This window comes from Siphateles boraxobius, unplaced genomic scaffold, assembly GCF_051911475.1.
Source record: "Siphateles boraxobius isolate OS27281-9 unplaced genomic scaffold, OSU_SipBor_1 41, whole genome shotgun sequence".
Taxonomy (NCBI): Eukaryota; Metazoa; Chordata; class Actinopteri; order Cypriniformes; family Leuciscidae; genus Siphateles; species Siphateles boraxobius.
Window position 1 is genome coordinate 11,676,907 of NW_027509042.1, and position 21,519 is coordinate 11,698,425.

At 41.1% G+C, this 21,519-nt stretch overlaps 1 protein-coding gene across 6 annotated transcripts in view; it reads right to left on the reverse strand.

Annotated features, from left to right (window-relative positions):
* Positions 1–1,009: 1,009 nt before the first annotated feature.
* Positions 1,010–21,519, reverse strand: part of gabrb3 (gamma-aminobutyric acid type A receptor subunit beta3) — an 82,012-nt gene continuing 61,502 nt past the window's right edge. For 2 of the 6 annotated variants that reach the window (XM_077198423.1, XM_077198426.1), the window contains 3 exons: positions 12,904–13,148; positions 12,285–12,365; positions 1,010–3,162 (listed from right to left, as the gene is read on the reverse strand). In XM_077198423.1, coding sequence (XP_077054538.1) covers positions 2,815–3,162; positions 12,285–12,365; positions 12,904–13,148 — 674 coding nt within the window. In that variant the 3' untranslated portion in view covers positions 1,010–2,814. The remainder of the gene's footprint in view (positions 3,163–12,284; positions 12,366–12,903; positions 13,149–21,519) is intronic. The other 4 variants (XM_077198427.1, XM_077198429.1, XM_077198428.1 and 1 more) reach the window with 3 other exon arrangements.

A 21,519-nucleotide genomic window follows, 5' to 3' on the forward strand; every position in this document is an offset into this window, starting at 1 on the left:
ACTGAAGTTGAACATCTCCCATGGCCTGCACAGTCACCAAATCGAAATATTTTTGAGCCACTTTAGGGTATTTTGGAGGAGCAAGTCAGAAAACAATTTCCTCCACCAACATAGTGACCTGGCCTGTTCTGGAAGAGAAATGGCATAAAATCCCTCTGGCCAGCGGCCATTGTGGAGGATTCATTATTACACTCAAGGACTCTATCTGTCGTGCCCAAGATTAATTGATGCTGTATTGACCAAGGTTTTTAATGGCGTAAAAAATTTGCTATAACTTAAAATGTGATGCTCACATTTGAGTCAAAAGTCTCCATGAGCTGTTTGTGGAGAAACGCGACTTTCTCAGTTTTCAATTTCATTACTAAACCCAAACAATAAATGCCGTTTAGACGCTCTAAAAGTGATCATTGATAGCGCATGGCCGTCATTTTTCCTCTTTACTAGTTACAGCACTAAAAAGCCAAGAATGAACATATGAAGGTTTGTTGAAAGAGTACAACTTACTGAAATGTATTATCCATTTTGCAATCATCCATCCAGTCAGTTTCAACCCTGAAAAACTTCAATAAAGCTTGTGACGTACCTCAGGAAAGTCATTCAAATGTCGATTCACAGTAAAAAGTTGCTGCCTTTAATTTTTAAGTACAATCAACTTGGATGTTTGTCATTTAAACTTAAATGGCAATAAACTGACTTTAAAAAAATGCTTTAAAAGAAAATTGCTCAACTTATTTTGATAAGTTAAAGCAATGTAAAAACATATGTTGTTATAACTTATTGAAGAGCATATTGCTAAAATCGTAAACCTATTGTTTAAATATGTACACTATATTTAAAAAAACAGCATTATTTTCCTTCTTATTCAGTGCTTACAATTCAAAATGTGTTTCTAGGCCAAACTGACTTGAAATGATGGAGCAGATCGAATTATGCATGATGTTGACAATGACAATAATTAAAATATATTAAAAACACCTCATTATAATTTGGAATAAGGCAAAACCAATTATTTGAAAGAGTAAAATTTATTCCATTTCCTCATATTGTCCTCTGGACATTCACTCCTCATTTATCTAATCATTTAAACACATTTCATAAATAGAGATCTGGTCATTTGTGAGGTGGACTGTACAGAATAAAACCTCAAAAGTGAATATTAGAAAAAAAGAAAGAAAGAAAGAAACAAATGGGTCACGTGAATTGTGGGTTAAATATTTACAACATACAATAGAAGAGGGAAGAAAAGTAATTAAAGAATTAATGAGGATCTACTGACACAATGCAACTGCAAAGCAACCTGTTGAAATGGCTTGTCAACAGCACATACGGGATATTTTAAAGAGATTTATAAATATATTTAGATGGTTTGCAAGCATGAGTATACAACATGACTCTCTAACCAGACTGCAGTTTTCGGCCCCTGAAATAGAGTAAGTGCATATGACCGATGGTAAAGAAATCTGCCAAAACAAAATCAGATACAATCAGTGTAGAATCTCTAAATGCAAACAATATCATGCTGTCTAAATCTGCTGTGTAATCATTGCTGCTGTACACAAGGATATAATACAAATGAATCCCAACAAATATGATGTGAATACTGGCAATCAGAAAAACACAGACCATTTTCATGTTAGAAGAGAACCTGAGACAAGTTGTGTATTGATGACAACATACAATTCCCTCAAATGCATTAGGAACTTGTCCATTTACCTTAAATAAAATTACCCTTAAATAGCCCTAACTGGAAAGGAAAGAAAAAAAAGTGAATGTTGTAAATGGGCCATACGATGTTTACATAAGGGTTACAATGATATCGGAAATGACTCAGGCATTCTTTAACAAACGGAGGAGAATAAAACACCCAAACCCACTCTCACTTGAAAATCATACAGTAATTGCTACACATCTACAAAAAAAAAAAAAAAGCAAAACACAATGCTAGGATTGTCTGTTTACTTATGCTTGATATTCATGATGGCATCATGGAAATCCTTTGCAGGCCCTGATTTAAATATTCCACATTTGCAGTGTTTTTTTTGTTTTGTTTTGTTCTTTGTCCTCATTTTTGATATCCTTGAAATGAGAAAAGTGTACAATTATTATCTTATCTTACATATACTCAAGCACTTTACATGATGACTGCAAAAAGTGGCGTATAATCATATCAACCCAAGGCGGATGGAAATCATTTTCCAAAAGCATATCATAACATGATTATATACAAACGTTGTCTAAATAAGATCATAACGGCAATGTTTAGAACAGCTGATGTTTACGTAGCAAGCTCTGAAAGTGAAGACGTGATTTGACCTTGTTATATTGCATTTCCACAACAATATAATCTTCTTTTAATTGTAATCACCTGCGCTCCGACAAAAAAAAAATTATTGGCATGAAACATTTGCAATTAGCATCTCTCAATCGTAATAACATATCAACATGTACAAATTAAAGACAGCTCCAAATGCATCATGCTGAAGTCCCGTGGCTTCAAAAATTGCAACGTATGTACAGACATAGTCTTTAGAAAACTGATTTTGTGTGTATGTGAATGGGAATGTTTTTTTTTTGAGAACATATGTACTTTATGTGAGCATGGGCGTATGATGAGACGGCCCATTTTAGTGCAGGTAGCATTTCATCGGAACCCTTCGCAACATCACAAGGGTTCAAATGTAGAAAAACCTTGGTTTATATGGCGTGGAAGTACGTCCCTTAAGTACGTCAGAGCAAAGATTTTTTTTTAAATAATTTTCCACTTGGCAACATGAAAAAATTGTGATGGGGCAAAAAAAACCCATTGTCTGAGGCCTAATTCACATAATACAGCCAGTAGATCAAATTGAAAAGAGAGAAAACAGCGGGAAATATTATCCGTGACCATCGATCGATGGCATTCACGTCTGTGAGGTCAGGGATTTTGATTTTGAGCTGGGAAGAGCGTCTGCGTAGCCGCGGTTTCTTCGACTGCGTGTTCCTTTCCATGCTGTGGCGGCCCTCGGGCCGCGCTGTGCTCTGTTTGCGATACTGGATCCCTGAGTTATCGAACACCATTGAAGTGGAGTTTCGGGCTTCGCTGACGCTGGTGGTGATCTCGTTCCCGGCCACCTCATTGTGGATCTCCAGGGTGGTCAGAAGGATATTTCCCTGGGAATCCACCTGCAAGCAGAGACAATTCTGTTTAGCACGTTTTTCTTTCTCTATAAAGCCTACTATTAAGTATGATACAAAACAATCATACTTCAACAATCATACAAAAACAACAAAAACACATATGGAAATTATATAGATAGGTTCAATGAACTATTCCATTTAAAAAGTTATTTGATTTTTCAGTAACACTTTACAGTAAGGTCTCATTTGTTAACACTAGTTCATGTAATGTATTAACATGATCTAACAATGAGCAATACATTTGTTACAGTTTTTATTTGTTAATGTTAGTTAATAAAAATGCAGTCGTTCATTTTTTGTTCATGTTAGTTGTTACAGTGCATTAACTAATGTTAACAAACACAACTTTTAATTTCGAAAAATGTATTAGTAAATGTTGAAATGAACTAACTGAGATTAATCAATGCTGTAGAAGTATTGTTCATTCTTAGTTCATGTTAACTTAAGCAGTTAACTAATATTAACTAATGAAACCTTTTCTGACCATTATTTGATATTTCAAACTTTACATGGTTAAAAAAAAAAACTTTAAACAGTGAAATTAAAAAGTAAATTAAACCCCCTAAACTACTTAGACATTATCAAAGCCAATATACTTTGTTTTTGTAAGGGAAAAGGGTTTTTGAAAAGTGAGGATTTTGAGGTTAGTTAGGCATGTTAGACAAGCAACAATGGAGGCGTTCACATGACATACATAAAGAATGAAAGAGCCTTCAATGCGAAGAGTCAAGTGTGATATATTATTCAAAAAAGTTATTTGCACATAAATGAAATACAACTAGATGTATGTGGCCATGATTTATCATGTCAAATAACGTCAGTTACATTATATATCCACTACATTGGAATGCTCACAAGAAAATAATAATAATGGTATACTGTATATGTAAAGCACTGCCATAGACACATGACACAGACATGAATTACTGCTGAAGTGCTGTTCTACAGTACAACATACAGAATTCAACAGAACTTATTTTATAACCAATGGTACTACAAATCAGCAACATGCTAATGCATCATTGCAGTAACAATATGACAATGTGATGCTCTAAACAAGCCACACATTTCAAAAAGCAATATTCTGTATAAGGTTGTACAATTGCAATGTCAAATCATATTTAGGTTATAAATGGCTATTTAGGTGAGCTAAATCTGAGCTAGTGTAAATAAGAACAAGTTGGGCAAGTTGTTAACCTTAAAAGAATCATATTAGAAAGCAAAAGTTCTCATATATAAGGTGTGATACTTTAAAGTAACCTAGGTGACATGTGGGAGTCCTAAGGCCTTGTCCCTCTGGTTTGGCCTTTCATCCACACTGAGATGGCGTTTTTGTCCTGCGAAAGCTGAGCTTTTTGTAAACTCTTTCTCAAATGGATAAATTTGAAAATGTTGTTCCCTTTTGTAGTCACTCCGAGTTACGTCGGATGACGGAGAATGGGGGTTTCGCCTAGAAAGCCAATCATCTTCGTGTCACGATGCATCAATCCGGGTGTTTGTTCTGAGTTTCTGTTGGTGTATTTTGTAGGCGTGGGTTTGTGGGTGTGTTCACCTGTTTGTTGTTATCTCCAGCTGACACTTATCAGCCTTCAGCTGCAGCTTATCATTAGACTTGTTAGCTGTCTTTATATCGCTGGAGTTGTCTGTGCTTAGTGTCGGTTCGTCACTCTTGTTAGTGTCTCTCACACAGTTCCGTGTCCTAGTCTCCGTGCGGAGTTTTTGTCGGTGTTGCCTACACATCAGCCGTTTGGGAGATCGCCTGTATCTATTCACCTGCCTTTGAGCTAGCCTTTTCTGGAGATTCCCCGTCGGGCTCCTTCCAGGTCGCCCGCCTGTTAATCGTGGCGTTTAGAGTATCTCCTGTCGAGTGTGGACATCCTCATCTGACGTCTTCCAGTCGGAGTGTTGTCTTCCAGGTCTCCCGCCTGCTAAACGTGGTGTTTTGAGTATCTCCTGTGCTGTGTCTACAATAAACTGTTTTACTTGCATTTGGATCTACGACTCCTCATTGTGACACTTCGTGTATTATAAAACGAGCCAATGGCGATGAAATGCCATGGGTCTGCGGAATTTGCATAGCGTATCTCCGCCCCACCGTGTGGGTATAAAAGGAGAGACGCCGGCAAAGGCAGATATGTTTTCGATTCGGAGCCAAGAGCTTCTCTTCACTCCACAAGCCAAATCCTGAGTTTCAGTGACATCATCTTCTCTTCGAGACGAGCAAGCTCTCCGGTTTTGGTGTGACGGCGGTACCCAGCGAGTTTCACATTGCCTGCGATCTGAGCAGTGATCTGCCAGTCTGTGTGTTTCTCCCTGGTCGCCTCAGCATCGCTGAGTTTTCCTCTCTAAAAGAGCTGCACGTGGCACGAAGATGTCTCTGCCGTGTTCTTCTGGGTGCGGTCGATTCCTGTCTTCCTTTGATGGGCACAATCGCTGCTTTGCGTGTTTGGGCTTAGGGCACGCTAAAGCAGCGCTTGTGGATGACTCTTGTTCCTTCTGTGGGAACATGGCCATCGCAACACTAAGGTCGAGACTCAATGATCTCATTTGAGAGAGAGTCCCCTCATCCACACCCCGATCTACACCCTCCACGAGAGGTGATACTTCGGCTGGTGGACAGGGTGACTTGAGGGTGACGGTGTGGAACAATCCGACGATGCGTCCTCGGACCACGCCCCCCCTCTACAGTGTTGCAACCCGCGAGTGCTGCGGTGATTCTACCGGGTCCATCTACTGATGCCCCGCGTGTTTCATTCGGCGCTCCAGAGGAGGACTCGATGTCGATCGCGGCATCACAAGGCAGGCAGGAGTCATCGGGAAGTGACGATGCGGCTGCGTTGCCTCCTTTTGGAGTACCAGTGTTCCCCGTATCAGATCCCGAGATGACGGCCATGCTCTCCCGGGCCGCCACGAGCATCGGGCTTGAGTGGAACCCTCCGCCCTGCCCTGAGCGCTCGCGGTTGGATGATTGGTTTTTGGGTGCGGCTGCCGCCTCACGGCCACAGCCAACCCCAATACCATTCTTCCTGGAAGTGCATGAGGAGCTGGAAGTCATGGAAGGCTCCCTTGACCTCCCGTGTACGTTCGTCAGCTTTCTCCACCTTTCCCCCCCTCGATGGGGCGGTCGCCCATGGGTACACTGGGATTCCCCCGGTTGAACGCTCTGTTGCCATGCAACTGTGTCATCAGAGTGCTTCATCTCGTGGTACTCCTAAGCACCCGTCCAAGGCCTGTAGATTTTCGTCTACCCTCGTGGCGAGATCTCACAGAGCTGCAGGACAGGCGGCCGCCGCTCTGCATGCGATGAGCACCTTGCAGGTCTACCAGGCCCAGCTGCTCAGAGATATGCACGAGGCGGGGACTGACCCAGGGCTCTTTGATGAGCTCTGTGCCGCCACTGACCTCGCTCTCCGAGCGACGAAAGTGGCCTCACGCTTCCTGGGTCAGGTGATGGCCACCTCTGTGGTCCAGGAGCGTCACCTGTGGCTGAACCTGGCTGATATGCGGGACGCTGAGCGCACTCGTCTGGTCGACGCCCCCATATCCCAGGCCGGCCTCTTCGGCGGAGCAGTTGAGGACTTGGCCCTGCAGTTCTCAACCGCACAGAAGCAGTTCGAGGTGGTCAAACATATTCTGCCCCGACGGCCTGCTGCTGCCTCCACCCAGCGATCGGTACAGACGCCTCAGCCTGCTCGCCGCCGAGGGCGCCCTCCTGTGGCTCCCTCCCCACCTATCACTGAGCACACAGAGCCGGTTGACAGTGCAGGACGCCCCCGGGCCTCGCCGCTCTCATCCCTCTCTGTCACAGAGTTCTCGGACCGCAGTGTGCGCCGCCCCCGGGCCTAGCCACTCCCGTCCCCCTCTGTCCCAGAGGGTGCGGATGACAGTGCGTGCCGTCTCCGGACTTCACCACTCTCGTCCCCCTCTGTCGCCAGACCCCTGGCAGAGCAGACCCCCGTGGAACGCTGGTCCTTCCCTGGTCTCCTCTGTCAGGACGCGGAGCATGACCGCGCCCCCGCACCGGGCCGCTTGACCCCGCTGGTTCAGTTTCTGGCAGCTTGGTTAGAGCTTCCCAGCCTGTCCCGCTGGGTCGCCCGAACTATCAGACTCGGCTATGCGATTCAGTTTGCACGGTCTCCTCCCCGCTTCAGGGGAGTTCGCTTCACTATGGTCGGTGGCAATGCCCCTATCATGAGAGCGGAGGTTGCTACCCTGCTGGCGAAGGGTGCAATCGAGACTGTCCCTCCAGCCGAGATGAAGTCAGGGTTTTACAGCCCGTACTTCATTGTCCCCTAGAAAACTGGTGGGTTACGGCCGATCCTGGATCTGCGCGCCTTGAACCGCTCCCTTCACAGGCTGCCGTTCAAGATGCTCACGGCCAAATGCATTTTCGAATGCGTGCGGCCACAGGATTGTGTTGCAGTGATAGACCTGAAGGACGCCTACTTTCATGTCTCCATTTTACCTCGACACAGACCGTTTCTCCGGTTTGCTTTCGAGGGGCAGGCATACCAGTACACAGTTCTCCCATTCGGGTTGGCTCTGTCTCCTCGCATCTTTACGAAGGTCGTCGAGGCAGCCCTTGTTCCCCTACGCGAACACGGGGTTCGCATCCTGAATTACCTCGACGACTGGCTAATATTGGCTCACTCTCGATATCAGGTTTGCGAACACAGAGACTTAGTGCTCCGGCACCTAGCCCGTCTGGGCCTTCGGGTCAACTGGGAGAAGAGCAAACTCTGCCCCGTGCAGAGGATCTCTTTTCTCGGTATGGAGATCGACTCGGTCACCATGTCCGCGCAGCTTACGAGCGAGCGCGCACACTCACTGCTGACTTGTCTTCGACAGTTCGATGGCAAGAGTGCGGTCCCACTGAAATTGTTTCAGAGGCTCCTGAGGCATATGGCATCTGAAGCCGCGGCAACGCCGCTCAGATTGCTTCATATGAGACCGCTACAGCTGTGGCTTCGCGATCGAGTCCCGAGGTGGGCATGGCATCATGGCACGCTCCGAGTCCCAGTGACTCCGACCTGCCATCAGACCTTCACCCCGTGGAGGAACCTCAGTTTTCTACGGGCCGGAGTTCCCCTAGAATGAGTTTCCAGACATGTTGTTGTCTCCAAAGATGCCTCTTCCACGGGCTGGGGCGCCATGTGCAACGGACAAGCTGCCGTGGGCTCCTGGACAGGACCCCAGCGCCTTCTGCATGTCAATTGCCTCGAGTTGCTGGCAGTACGCCTTGCCCTGCACCGTTTTCGCACGTTGCTCAAGGGTCAACACGTACTAGTCCGTTCAGACAATACCACGACGGTAGCGTACATCAACCGTCAGGATGGTCTACGCTCCCGCCGTATGTCGCAACTCGCACGGCACCTCCTCTTATGGAGTCAGAAGCACGTGAGGTGCCTTCGTGCTATCTACATTCCGGGAGATCGGAACTTTGCAGCCGACGAGCTGTTCACGGTTTCGGCCCATCTCCGGCGAATGGCGACTACATCCCCAGTCGGTCCAGCTGATTTGGGACCAGTTCGGGGACACACAGATAGACCTGTTTGCCTCCCACGACTCATCCCATTGCGCCCTGTATTACTCCCTGTCCGAGGGCACCCTCGGCACGGATGCACTGGCGCACAGCTGGCCACGGGGCCTACGCAAATATTCGTTTCCCCCAGTGAGCCTTCTCGCACGGACCTTGTGCAAGATCAAGGAGGACGAGGAGCAGGTCATTCTGGTTGCGCCGTACTGGCCCACCCGGACCTGGTTCTCCGAACTGATACTCCTCGCGACAGCACCTCCTTGGCCAATTCCTCAGATGAAGGATCTCCTTTCTCAGAGACGGGGCACCCTCTGGCACCCTCGACCCGATCTTTGGAGGCTCCACGTGTGGCTCCTGGACGGGACAAGGCAGGTTTGAGTACCCTGCCACCAGCGGTGGCGGCTACCTTCACTTCCGCTAGAGCATCCTCCACGAGAAATGTCTATGCGTTGAAGTGGAACCTCTTCGTCAACTGGTGCTCTTCTCGCCGAGAAGACTCCAGGAGATGCTCGATCAGCGTCGTGCTTTCCTTCCTGCAAGATGGGCTGGAGCGAAGGCTGTCTCCCTCCACCCTGAAGGTGTATGTAACCACTATCGCCGCATATCACGAAGCAGTTGAAGGTAAGTCTCTGGGGAAGCACGACCTGATCGTCAGGTTCCTGAGAGGAGCGAGGAGACTGAATCCTCCTCGCCCTCCTCTCGTTCCCTCTTGGGACCTCTCAGTGGTGTTAAATGCCTTGCAGAGGGCTCCCTTTGAGCCTCTGCAATCAGTTGAGCTTAAGTTCCTGTCTATGAAGACAGCGCTCCTGGTTGCATTGGGCTCCATCAAGAGGGTAGGGGACCTGCACGCATTCTCCGTTGACGAAGCATGCCTGGAATTCGGGCCCGGTCACTCTCACGTGATCCTGAGACCCCGGCCTTGATATGTGCCCAAGGTTCCCACCACTCCCTTCCGGGACCAGGTGGTGAACCTGCAAGCGCTGCCCCTGGAGGAGGCAGACCCAGCCTTGGTACTGCTCTGTCCAGTTCGCGCTCTCCGTGCTTACGTAGACAGGACGCAGTGTTTCAGGACCTCAGACCAGCTCTTTGTCTGTTATGGTGGGAGACTGAAGGGAAAGGCTCTCTCAAAGCAGAGGTTGTCCCACTGGATAGTGGACGCCATTGCTTTGGCTTACCAACAGCAAGGCCGGCCGTGCCCCCTTGGTGTGACAGCCCACTCCACCCGTAGTGTGGCTTCCTCTTGGGCTCTAGTGCATGGCGCCTCGCTGGCAGACATCTGTAGAGCTGCAGGCTGGGCGATACCCAACAAATTTCACCAGATTTTATAATCTCCGAGTGGAGCCTGTGTCCTCTCGTGTACTTGCTCCAGTCAGCTAGTACTGGACCCGCTCAGGTGTCTTCGCTTGCTCGCCATTCCACTCCACGGACTGGATACGTGCGATATTCCTCAGATGAGCCTTCCTCTCTGAAACCCAGAGTTCCTCCAGCACTGTTGATGCTGGCGCCAGTGTCTATTGCCTATTCTCCCCTGAGTAACCCCCACATGTGTATTTCGGTTACGTATGTCACCCTCAATATATGTGACATACGTATATTGCATAATGTCTAAGTTAGATTGCGTCTCGGTTACGAATGTAACACTCAATCCCTGAGTAGGGAACGGAGACGTTACGTCTCCCTGCCACTTCCGCTGTACCGCTGGGTAGACGCCTGAGTTCAGTCTCGGCTCCTCAGCGAAGACATATCTGCCTTTGCCGCCGTCTCTCCTTTTATACCCACGCGGTGGGGCGGAGATACGCTATGCAAATTCCGCAGACCCATGGCATTTCATCGCCATTGGCTCGTTTTATAATACACAAAGATGATTGGCTTTCTATGCGAAACCCCCATTCTCCGTCATCCGACGTAACGTTTCCGTTCCCTACTCAGGGAACGAGGGTTACATACGTAACCGAGACGTTTCGTGTAGTAGTGTGGACTGTGAAAACTGTATTCGCAATTGCTGTCCTGTGACAAAACATGAGAGCAGTTGCGTTTTAGACCAAACATATAATGGTGAGTGAGTTTGTGGACGCATCAGTGAATAGTGAGATATTTTGCCAAATAAAATGATCCTACCAGAAGAATAGCATGAGAACTTTATGATGTCTGTTCCGTTTGTATAATCTCAGTCAGGTTTTACACATGCACATTAAGGTGAATTTAGCGCTTTCCGACATTTCAGTGTGGATAAGAAACGTTTGGAAAACGCTAGTGTGGACGGAGAGCATTTTGAAACGAAAACACCATTTTCAAATGTATCCGGATTAAAGTAGACGTAGCCTAAAAAAGCAATATATTTGTCATTCCTATTTTTATCAACAACAAAAAAACTGTGTTTATTAAATGGCGCATACACAGACCGCATGTGGAAACAGCAAAAGGAAACAAACACACAAATTACATCCACAATACACACTCTAGCTGATTTCAAAAATAGAAAAAAACACTGTAAACAACAAAAACAACAAAAACCTACAAAAAAATCTAGAACACGTAACAAAAGTGTTTGAGTGAAATGAGTCCTTACAAGTCATGAGTGAAAAATAAATCTAAACATTTTTTTCCCTCCAGTTAATTAATTAAAATAACAGTATGAAACAAGAAGAAAAAAAACTCCCATTGCTAAAAGACAGAAGTAATTGCTATTTTGCTGAACAACAAGCTCAGGTTATTTCTCAAGAGGAGGTCCCTTCATGATATATTGTTTATTTACTGCTACCTCTGAGTCTCTGCAGTAATAAATAATTCAGAAATACATTCTTGCAAAAATATCATTACAGCTCACTTCATAATCTTGATCAGTGTTTGTGATGGGGCAAATGAGAGAACAGCAACAGAAATCGAGTACGGTATATAGTTGTGTTATGAGATGGTGTGTACTGAACCAGAATGTTTAACTGAATGAAGGACATGACAAGTGGATTTCATGGTAATCTGGCTGACATTTCGATTGGACCAGAAATCACATCATTACATATGGAGAAAGAAAAATGCAAGATGGCACAAAAGAACAGTGGTTCTCAACTAGTTTTGAATCAGAACATAGATTTTTCATTGGACATCAAGTCTAAAAATATTGTACAAAATTAAATGTCTCTACAATCAAATGTTGTAATTTATTAGTATTACATGAACTCAATATGCAAAATTATAAATAAAATAAAATAATGTAAAAATGTATATGACAATAGTAAAAAAATATGTATTATTTCTTGAATTTTGATGGTTTCATGCTCTACAGTAAAAAGATAGATCTATCTAATCTGGTTATCTTCTACCAAGTGATTAATATATTAGAGTCAGATTGAACACTCAGCCTTGAACATTAATAATAAAACATATGGGAAGCATTTTCTCCTCCCCTTTAAAAGTTAATATAAGCCTACTTTTTCGCTGCTTTGAAACAGATTGACGACCCACCAGTTGAGAAACACTATTTTGCACTAAATGAGAGAGAAACTGTTGCTAGGAGGATTTCAGGACGAAGCTTACAAATGTTGACAAAACAGCCAGCAATACACACACTCACCCCTCGTGAGTGATGGTGGCCTTGTACCTGATTGGACTGTTTAACAGATGATGGCTTGCAGTTGCCTCCCTCTTGAACAGACTGGTCAGAAAAGCACAAACAAGAGTTTGTCCTCCATCTGAGCTTCAGCACAAATGTTTTAACCTTAAAAATCTCAACTTGAGTCTGGAATTTGTCTTTTGATTCAAGTAAAAAATGACACATATTTCAGGACATTGCTGTTGTCGCGTAACTATTCACATGCAAGTGTCAGTGGCCATATTTCTGACACAATATTCCAGAATTTAACATTTGCAGGAGGAATACTGACATTCATCAGGACTGGGAATGACCTAAATAAATAAAGTAAATAAAGTAAAAGAAGTGCAGCATTTTCCAGATGTCAAAGTAGGATTGAACACTGTACAACTCAAAGAAGTTTAAAACTTTATTACAGCTACTTAGAAACATCACATTCTAGTTTTTTTCCCTGTTTCATGCAGTATTGTTTCCCCCAGGACTACCATACCACAACCTTTTATTTAAAAAAAAAGAGAAAGAAAATCTAACACTAATTTTTTTAGCACACAATACAGTCATTCTTCACACTGGGATTGTGAGAGATAAAAAGGACTTTTACCTTGTTGCCGTCATACTTGCTGCGGTCGTTATTGGCTTTCTCAGCTTTCTCAGCCAGTTTCTTCTGCATCTGAGGCCCTCGTCCAAAGAAAATGTAGTTGACGAAAGCATATTCCAGCAGAGCCAAGAAGACAAAGACGAAGCAGCCCATCAGATACATGTCTATGGCTTTGACATATGGGATCTTCGGAAGTGTTTCTCTCAGGTGGGTGTTGATGGTGGTCATGGTCAGCACAGTGGTAATACCTGTATGGGAAATATATATATTTAAGTTATATTAACACTTTCCCAACCATTGATGAGATTTTTTTTTAACTACCTTTACTTAACATTCTCTTATACTGAAATTGTTCATTTATTGTTGTTCTTGCCAGTTTTGCTGCAGAAAAAAGAAACAAGCGATAGAAGATTGCTTACGCACATCTAGGCTAATGTGATCATCAAACCTTCAACAGCATATAAAGAATGAAATGTTGAACCCACAAAGAGGTGTATGACTATAAAAGCTTTGGGGGTGTTGATGGACTCGATCTACTGTATGTTTGGATCATCATTATGAATCCGATCCAGATAAAGTCTTTGACAAAAATGAGATTTTCTCAGCTTTTTGAGCAAAATGTTGTTTTTTTAAATTAAACTTATCCACATTCAAGTGTGGATAAAAAAATTAAATGGTTTCTTTTCCCTTTTTTTGTTTAAAAGCACAGGCTCTGTTCTTTATTGTCTTATATATTAATTTAACTAAATATTCAGGGGGCCATGACAGTTTTGTTAAAATGGTCAACAATGTTGGTGCTGGCTGGCAACTTAAAAAAAAAATGCTGGCGGGGAAAGTGTTAATTTAAAAAAATAATTTAATAGTTCACCAAAAATTTTTTTTTTTTTTTTTTTTTTACAGAAAAAAGAACATCATATGACATGAGGGTTACTAAATAATAACAGAATTTTCATTTTCGGGGCGAACTATCCCTTTAAACAGTCACAATGTATGGTCTAGGAAGCAAACTTTAAGGTTTACACAGACAGTATGTCTCAGTACAACCAAGCGCAAGCAATTTGAAAGTACATGCTGTGGAAGGCAGAACACACTGACTGAAATTTCAGGGAAGGACTCAGCCAGGGATGAAAGCGCTCTCAGTTGACACTTCTGTTCCAACGCCCACCATGAATCTGGACTCAGAGAATGGGTGCTACAGATTGAGTGCTGTCACAATGTTTAAAATGCCAGATCCGAGCCCTGCTTAGTAAACGGAATTACACAACCACAACACTGTCAAATCTAGCTTTGAATAATCCACTCATGATGGCAGTAGCCTGGTTACCGTCATAATTGATTGCAATACTAAATAAAATGCTGTTTTATCCCATAACCGACAGTCTCTGAACCTTTAATTGCCACTACAAAGCCACAACACTGTATATTATATATTATGTGTATTGTATATTATACATTATGTGAGTTCCGACCTAATTATATTGGATTCATTTGTACAGAGGCCAGAACTGAGAAATTGAGAATAACATACAAAGTATAAAACAGCATGAGTGATCAACTTGGCCACAGCTGAAGAGAATAGCCCAGCACTGTTGTTGTTTTTTCTTCCCTTTAGTGTCTTCCTCCCTTTCTCCAAGCTTTCCCACATGCTATTCATATTTAACAGAATGTCTTATATTACAGATTATATAATATAAATAGAAACGTCAATAGCATTTTTCAATTTTCTATGCATTTTATTGATTCTATGCTGTGATACTGTATTCTGTTTATTCTGTGAGTCAATCCTGAGTCAGTATCACTGCCAGTTCAAAGAGGAGCAATACTCCAACTGCTTAAACACCCACTCAAATATGTACAAACAAGCACACACAAGTGGAAGATAACACAAATACACTGTTCAAACTCCTACTCTGTAAAATATCTCCATTATTTCCCCAAACTTCTTCCAAACACCAGCAATCTGCCATTATTCAGAGTTCTCCCAAGTGATTGCGTCCATGTGTGGTGAATTTTTGGAAATATGGTTGTAGATAAGAGTTTTTTTTCCCTGAAATAGACTACATCACAATAATAAGCTGGCATGAAAAATGATGTAGTTATAAAATGTTTGTTGAGACACTAAAAACAGCAGAAAATGTTAATAGACAATGCGGAGATATAAATTCAGAATTGCGGGACAAAGTCGCAATTGCGTTTTATAAAGTCAGACTTGCGAGTAATAAACTCGAGATTTATAACACACAATTGTGAGTTTATATTTTGCAATTCTGACTTTATTTCTCAGAATTGCGAGATATAAAGTCGCAATTATCTTTTAAAATGTTTTATTTAAACAAGCTTCCATAGTACACAGTTTAACTTTAAAAACTGCAGAATATTTGGTTGTACATCTACATACACTGTATTTTGAATATCTTGTATTTTATTTGATGCCACTACCCTGACAACCTCTGCCAAATCCAGTGATTATTTTATTGTCAAAAGCACTTTTATCAACTCATTAACTTGTAAACATGACTTTGTTTCCAGACAGACTGATAAAAATCCCTTTAAACTTGCACCCCCACAACTTGTGTGAAGTCAGCCAATCAGATTGGAGCTTGCCAGATTGAGTAAGTGCTTTCCAGTTTTTTGAACAATATGTATCAGTCAGATGGTCAGCGAACAGACTGTGGGCGTTCTGAGGACCTGCCATCTGAAAGTGAGTGTAGTTGCGACATACTGTATCTTGATGTAACTTATCGCTGCTTTCAAGGAGATTTTTCCTTATGAATAGCCTTGATGTAGAAACAAAAAAATCACTGTCAGAGTGCAAACAACATTAAAGGAAAATTTGAAGATAAAAGGAGAAAAACAATCAAACAATCTAATAAGGTTCGGAGCTGTTTGGACCCCAAAATCAATCAAAATATCTTTTTTTGTGATCTTAAAAAAAAAAAGTAACTCAGGTTTGGAACGATGAGGGTGGCAGAATTAATACATTTTTAGATGAACTATCCCTTTAACACTTCAAATTTTTTTTCAGCCTTTGCTCTGCATATTTGGTAATTTTACCTTTCTGCAAATAGACATAAATCTGCTTTACGAACATCGGCTCCCGGTTAACGCTGCCACTCAAATCAGTATGTTTGTTGCTGACTCTGCTGAAGCCGTGGTGGGACTAAAGTGTGAATATGCCTGACTGGAGCAAGAAATGGAACTGTCAATATTTCTGCTGCCCTGCAAAGAACCAACCTCTTCCACAACAAACACAGCAAGACTTCATCATAGATGAGCTAATTTCTCAAACAAACTGCCAACTTATGTCCCAAATCACATAGCAAAACTACTTGAAGATCTCTCTACGGAGAAAGTGATGAGAGTCCATCCTTGCTATGACAAGCCAGATCTTAGCTTAGATCTCGAGCACAAAAGTTATACACTGTTACTTTGGGTTTTTCCTCTAATTAAAGTATAATTAGTGCAGGGCAGTGTGCTTTACAGGGGGGCTTATCTCCGTCACATTCACAATCCCTAAGGAATGCCTTTACCTCGTTAACGAGAAAAGGGTCTTGTCGACTGACTGCAAAGCAGCCACGTCCTAGTTTCTACCCTGAGCAGCATCACATTAACATTTAAAGTTACATTTAGCACAATTCCAGGAATTACAATTCAGGCACTTTGCGACCGTGACTTTGACTGCCCAGAACATCTCAGACAGTGCATTTTAAAAGAATGTACATGCTTTTCTTATTTTCTCTTGTCTCTTGACTATTTAAATGGCTTTAATAATTTAGTGTTCACCCTAATGCTGCAGTGAACAGGTTTTCCACTGAATAAAGTGATTTCTGGGTAACACTTTACAATAAGGTTCATTAGTTAACATTAGTTAATGTATTAACTAACATGAACTAACCATGAGCAATACATTATTAGTTATTTTTTGTTAATGTTAGTTTATATAAATCCATCTGTTCATTGTTTGTTCATGTTAGTTCACAGTGCATTAACTAATGTTAACAACCACAACCTTTGATTTTAATATTGTATTAGTAAATGTTGAAATTAATTAATTAATTGAAAATTAATAAATGCTGTAGAAGTATTATTTATTCTTAGTTCATGTTAACTAAGGTACAATTAATGAACCTTATTGTAAAGTGTTACCGATTTCTGTCCAGGATTATGAGGTGAACAAATACTTTTCAAGGATTTTGACAGATATTTTGCATATTCTAGCAGTGTTCCCAAACCAATTTCGTTTTATGTATCCCCACAGTCTCATCAGTAAGTCTCAAGTAGGCCCTCATCGACCAAAAGAAGAAAAAAAGGAATTGGTAAATTTTTCATTGCAGTGGATATCAATAGGCCTATAGCATCATTAGTTGAGTAAAGACATGCACTACATTTGTCTGATGTCTTTATATAGGCTACATACTGTACATATATTCATCTAAACAATTTATACACAGCTTGTTCTGCTTATTGCTTTATACATTAGTTGAATGTGTTAATGTAACTACACAAAATACTTATGAAATATATATATATATTTTTCTATTATGCTGATCAAGGCTACATTTATTTTGTCCAAAAAAAAACAACAGTAAATAAAAACATTAATATTGTGACATTACAATTTAAAATAAAAAAAATTCTATTTTAATGTATTTTAAAATGGAATTAATTCCTATTACGATGAAGCAGATTTTTAGTCTTAGTCTTTAGTGTCATATTTTTAGGATTCTTTGATTAATCAAACATAAACATAATTTTGATTACTTTTTTGGGGGTAATTTTGTTTTATTGTAAATGTTTTGCTGTCACTTTTGATCAATTTAATTCATCCTTGCTGAACAAAAAAAAAATGTACTGACCCATAAATGAATGAATGAATGAATGAATGAATGAATGAATGAATGAATGAATGAATGAACAATCAAACAAATAAAGTATTATGTAAAAAATTTCTTTTATTATTATTTATTATTTTATTTTACTAAAATAATTTTACATTCTACCAACTGCTGAAGAAATTGGTACTGATTGGTTAGGAATAGCTGCTCTGTATTAAATGACCGGTCTCTCATAAAGTCATAAGCTGACAGAATTAAGTGTACAGAGCATCAACAATTTTCCTGGGAAATTGTGAGCTGTCATAGAACTGCACAAGTTCAACTAAAATTAGCATGTCTAGTCTTTCAGACCTTTTATTCACAAGCTTGATTACTAGAGTTGAATATTAGAACGTAGAATTCAATTTAACAACCATAGAGATCAAAGAAAATGGTTGGCACTTCACTCCCACTGTGTGTTCACTGTAAAGGCCTGAGTCCCCAGAGTGAGAGAGGACATGTGTGGGCAGATGGATGCCTGTCCTAGCTTACATAAACTCAAAAGCAGCATTCTGGTGCGAAGAAGAGAGGGCTGCACACGGAGCACATTGCATTGATTTGTGCATGACCAGGTCACAGCAAGGGAGGATCAAACTCAGCTCAGGACAGAGAGTTCAACGCAGAGGAGTTACCTAACCAGAACAAACATACCTTCACACAGACCTGTCTGCAGTGAATAGTGTGGGATGTTGTTCTCTTGAGTTAGGCTTTTGAAAAAAGTGAAATGCACAACATCGGCAAACACTCAAGATCTATATCGGAGTTCTTTCAATCACGTTGGCCAGATGAGTTTAGTCAAAGTTTCTTTAAAGGAATAGTTCACCCAAATATGAACACTTTTTCTTTTTATGTACAGTACCAAACCAGTACATTATGGCTTCTGTTGTACAAAAGGTGAATTTTCGAAGAACATCATGGCTACTCTTTTCAATACGATGAAAGTGAAGATGGTCAATATCCAAAATGACAAAAAATACCATTATAAAAGTGGTTTAAATGACTTCTATATTATGTTTATGTGAAATCTTGACACCAGCCCTGGCGTCCACAGGTGTTTTTATGAGAGTTTATGCAAGAAGTAGCAACAGATAAATTAGTTCTTCTTTTGAGTCCAATCTGTTCAGTCAATCTGTTGATAAAGTGTAAATACTTTTCTGAATGGTTTAAGAATCTGACTTCACCACATGAATCTATAGTACGTTTTCAGAAGACTTAGAATAGATCTGATATGATCTGGTATGAAATTTTTATGGTGCATTTGGGTTCTTTTTAATTCTATTCATTGTAAATTATCCATTCTTTGTAACTACATTGTTCTCATTTTGTGTTCCATGCATAAAAAGGTCATATAGGCTTAGAACGACATGAGGTGAGTAAATGATGACAGAACGTTCAACTATTCCTTTAAGGCAAGCCAATAAACTCAGTAGCCATCTTGGTAAAATCTTTGGGCAGCTGCTTCATTGCATGTCCTATTTGTCCTATTCATGTCCTAAGTAAATGGAAGGATGGAACATGATTTTTATCAAATGGGAATTGAATGAATCATAATAAGCAGCTGTTACATGACAGAATGGACCCAGACTAAATGCAAAAGTATTATAAATGTAACTCACAATGTGCTTTAGTCATTAACCCATCTTGAGATCTTACAATCTCCCCAGAAAAGATCTACACGTCTGTTCACGTCAGAAAAACAATTGGAAGACATCATTGAAACATCATCCACATCATTCAATATGTTTGCTTCTTGCATCATTTGATAACTTCCTTTCTGAAATGAAAGGAAGTCCGTAAGTGTGCTGCAGTAATGCAGTGTGAGATATAAGGCCGGGGCCGGCCGGATGTGAATGCAGAGAATGGATGGAGTCGGCGAGGCAGTGGGAAGTGGCGAGACAGAGGCATTTAAGCCAGAGATTCATCTGTGCTGCAGCATGCCTTGGGATTGAAATGGAAGTTAAATGTAATTGTTTTCTAGCTACATTGATCCCTTTGTTTTCATTTGGCTGCCTGGCTGTGGGAGGACAGCAGAAAAAGACAGAGAAAAGAAGAAAAGAAAGAGAGAGAGAGAGAGAGAGAGAGAGAGAGAGAGAGAGAGAGAGAGAGAGAGAGAGAGAGAGAGAGAGAGAGAGAGAGAGAGAGAGAGAGAGATACAAAATAGATAGACGGGGGTGGGGGGCCTTATAATGATGCGTAGAGGCAGGTGAGATGGGTGGTATATGTGTGGGGGACCCAGGAGACTCTTCCCTCCCAGTGTAAAGTGTTCTCATTTCTCCGCTTAACATGGTTAATGAGGACAATTTCCCTAAAGAAGGCCCATATCCAACATATCACATCCATCTCAAAGAGCTGCACCTGGGTGCATGAACAAACACACTCTCACGCACATTAAACATGTAATTACAAAGATATTGTACTGCACTCCATGATCTATCTCTCTGATTTAAAAATGCACAGATGATAATTTGGTACATGCATAAAAGATTCTACAGTAGAAGCTTTTGTAAATCTGAGCTCATTCGCCCCTAGTCTGGTGTCCACACAGGCAGTGAGTAGGCTGGAGGCAGTGAGACTGAAATTTGGTTTAAAAGGCGCTCACAGTAGCTCTGTTTCACAACCAAGTGAGCTGCCCTGCTGTCTTCTGGGCAGCATCCTGACTGAAATGGAACAAGCTGCTTAAAGTAGTTCAGCTATAGCTTCTGGTATAAAAGCAAATAATAAAAAGTAGTCAACTACATAAAAGCTATTTTAATAGTGTGGCAAATTACAGAAATACATATGCTATTATTTAATTATACTATATATACCGTTTAAAAGTAGGGATCGGTAAGATTTTTAAAAATATTTTTACTATATTATTATTTACTAATTTATTATTATTTAAATTAGTTTCTATATTTATACATTTTAAAATGAAATTCATTCCTGTGATGGAAATGCTGAATTTTGCATTAATCCAGTCTTCAGTGCCACATGATCCTTCTGAAATCATTCTAATATGCTAATTTGGTAATCAAGGAATAAAAAAAAAATAATTATTATTAATGTTGAAAACAGTCGTGCTGCTCAATATTTTTGTGGAAACGTGATACGTTTTTTGCAGGATTCTTTGATGAATAGCAACAGCAATTCTTTGTGACAATGTAAGAGTCTTTACTGCCACTTCTGATCAATTTAATCCATTCTTGCTGAATTTTAATTTCTAAATAAAAAATAAAAAATGTAGTGATCCCAAACTTTGGAACGGTAGTGTATGTATATAATTCTACATATAAAATGGATATTATTACTTTTCAAAACTACTGAAAAATTATTACAATATTATTTTGCAACTCAAAAACTACACTGTTTTTGTAACCTGTCTCACTACTAAAAATTATAGTAGTCACACATAAAGCACTCCTTACATGAAGCGCACAGGAGACTTGACACACATTTGGTACCAATGTGATACTCTAACAAGTATAAAAATACATGGCACAAATATTTTATACTACATAAATGTAAACAGTAAATTCTGAGGTTTTTGCAAAAAGATTCCTTAAAATCTGGACAAAATTTCACAATGGGAGAGTGCCTATGAGATGCCTTAAAAGGCTGTTTATGCTGGGTTTTGAAACACAGCTTTTGTGTCCAGCGACTCACATAGCTTTTCGGCAAACTGTGTCACTCCTCATTCTGAAATAACAACATCAGAGCGAAGACACACACTGAGAACTGTCTCTCTCTGTGAGCAGTCGCTGTA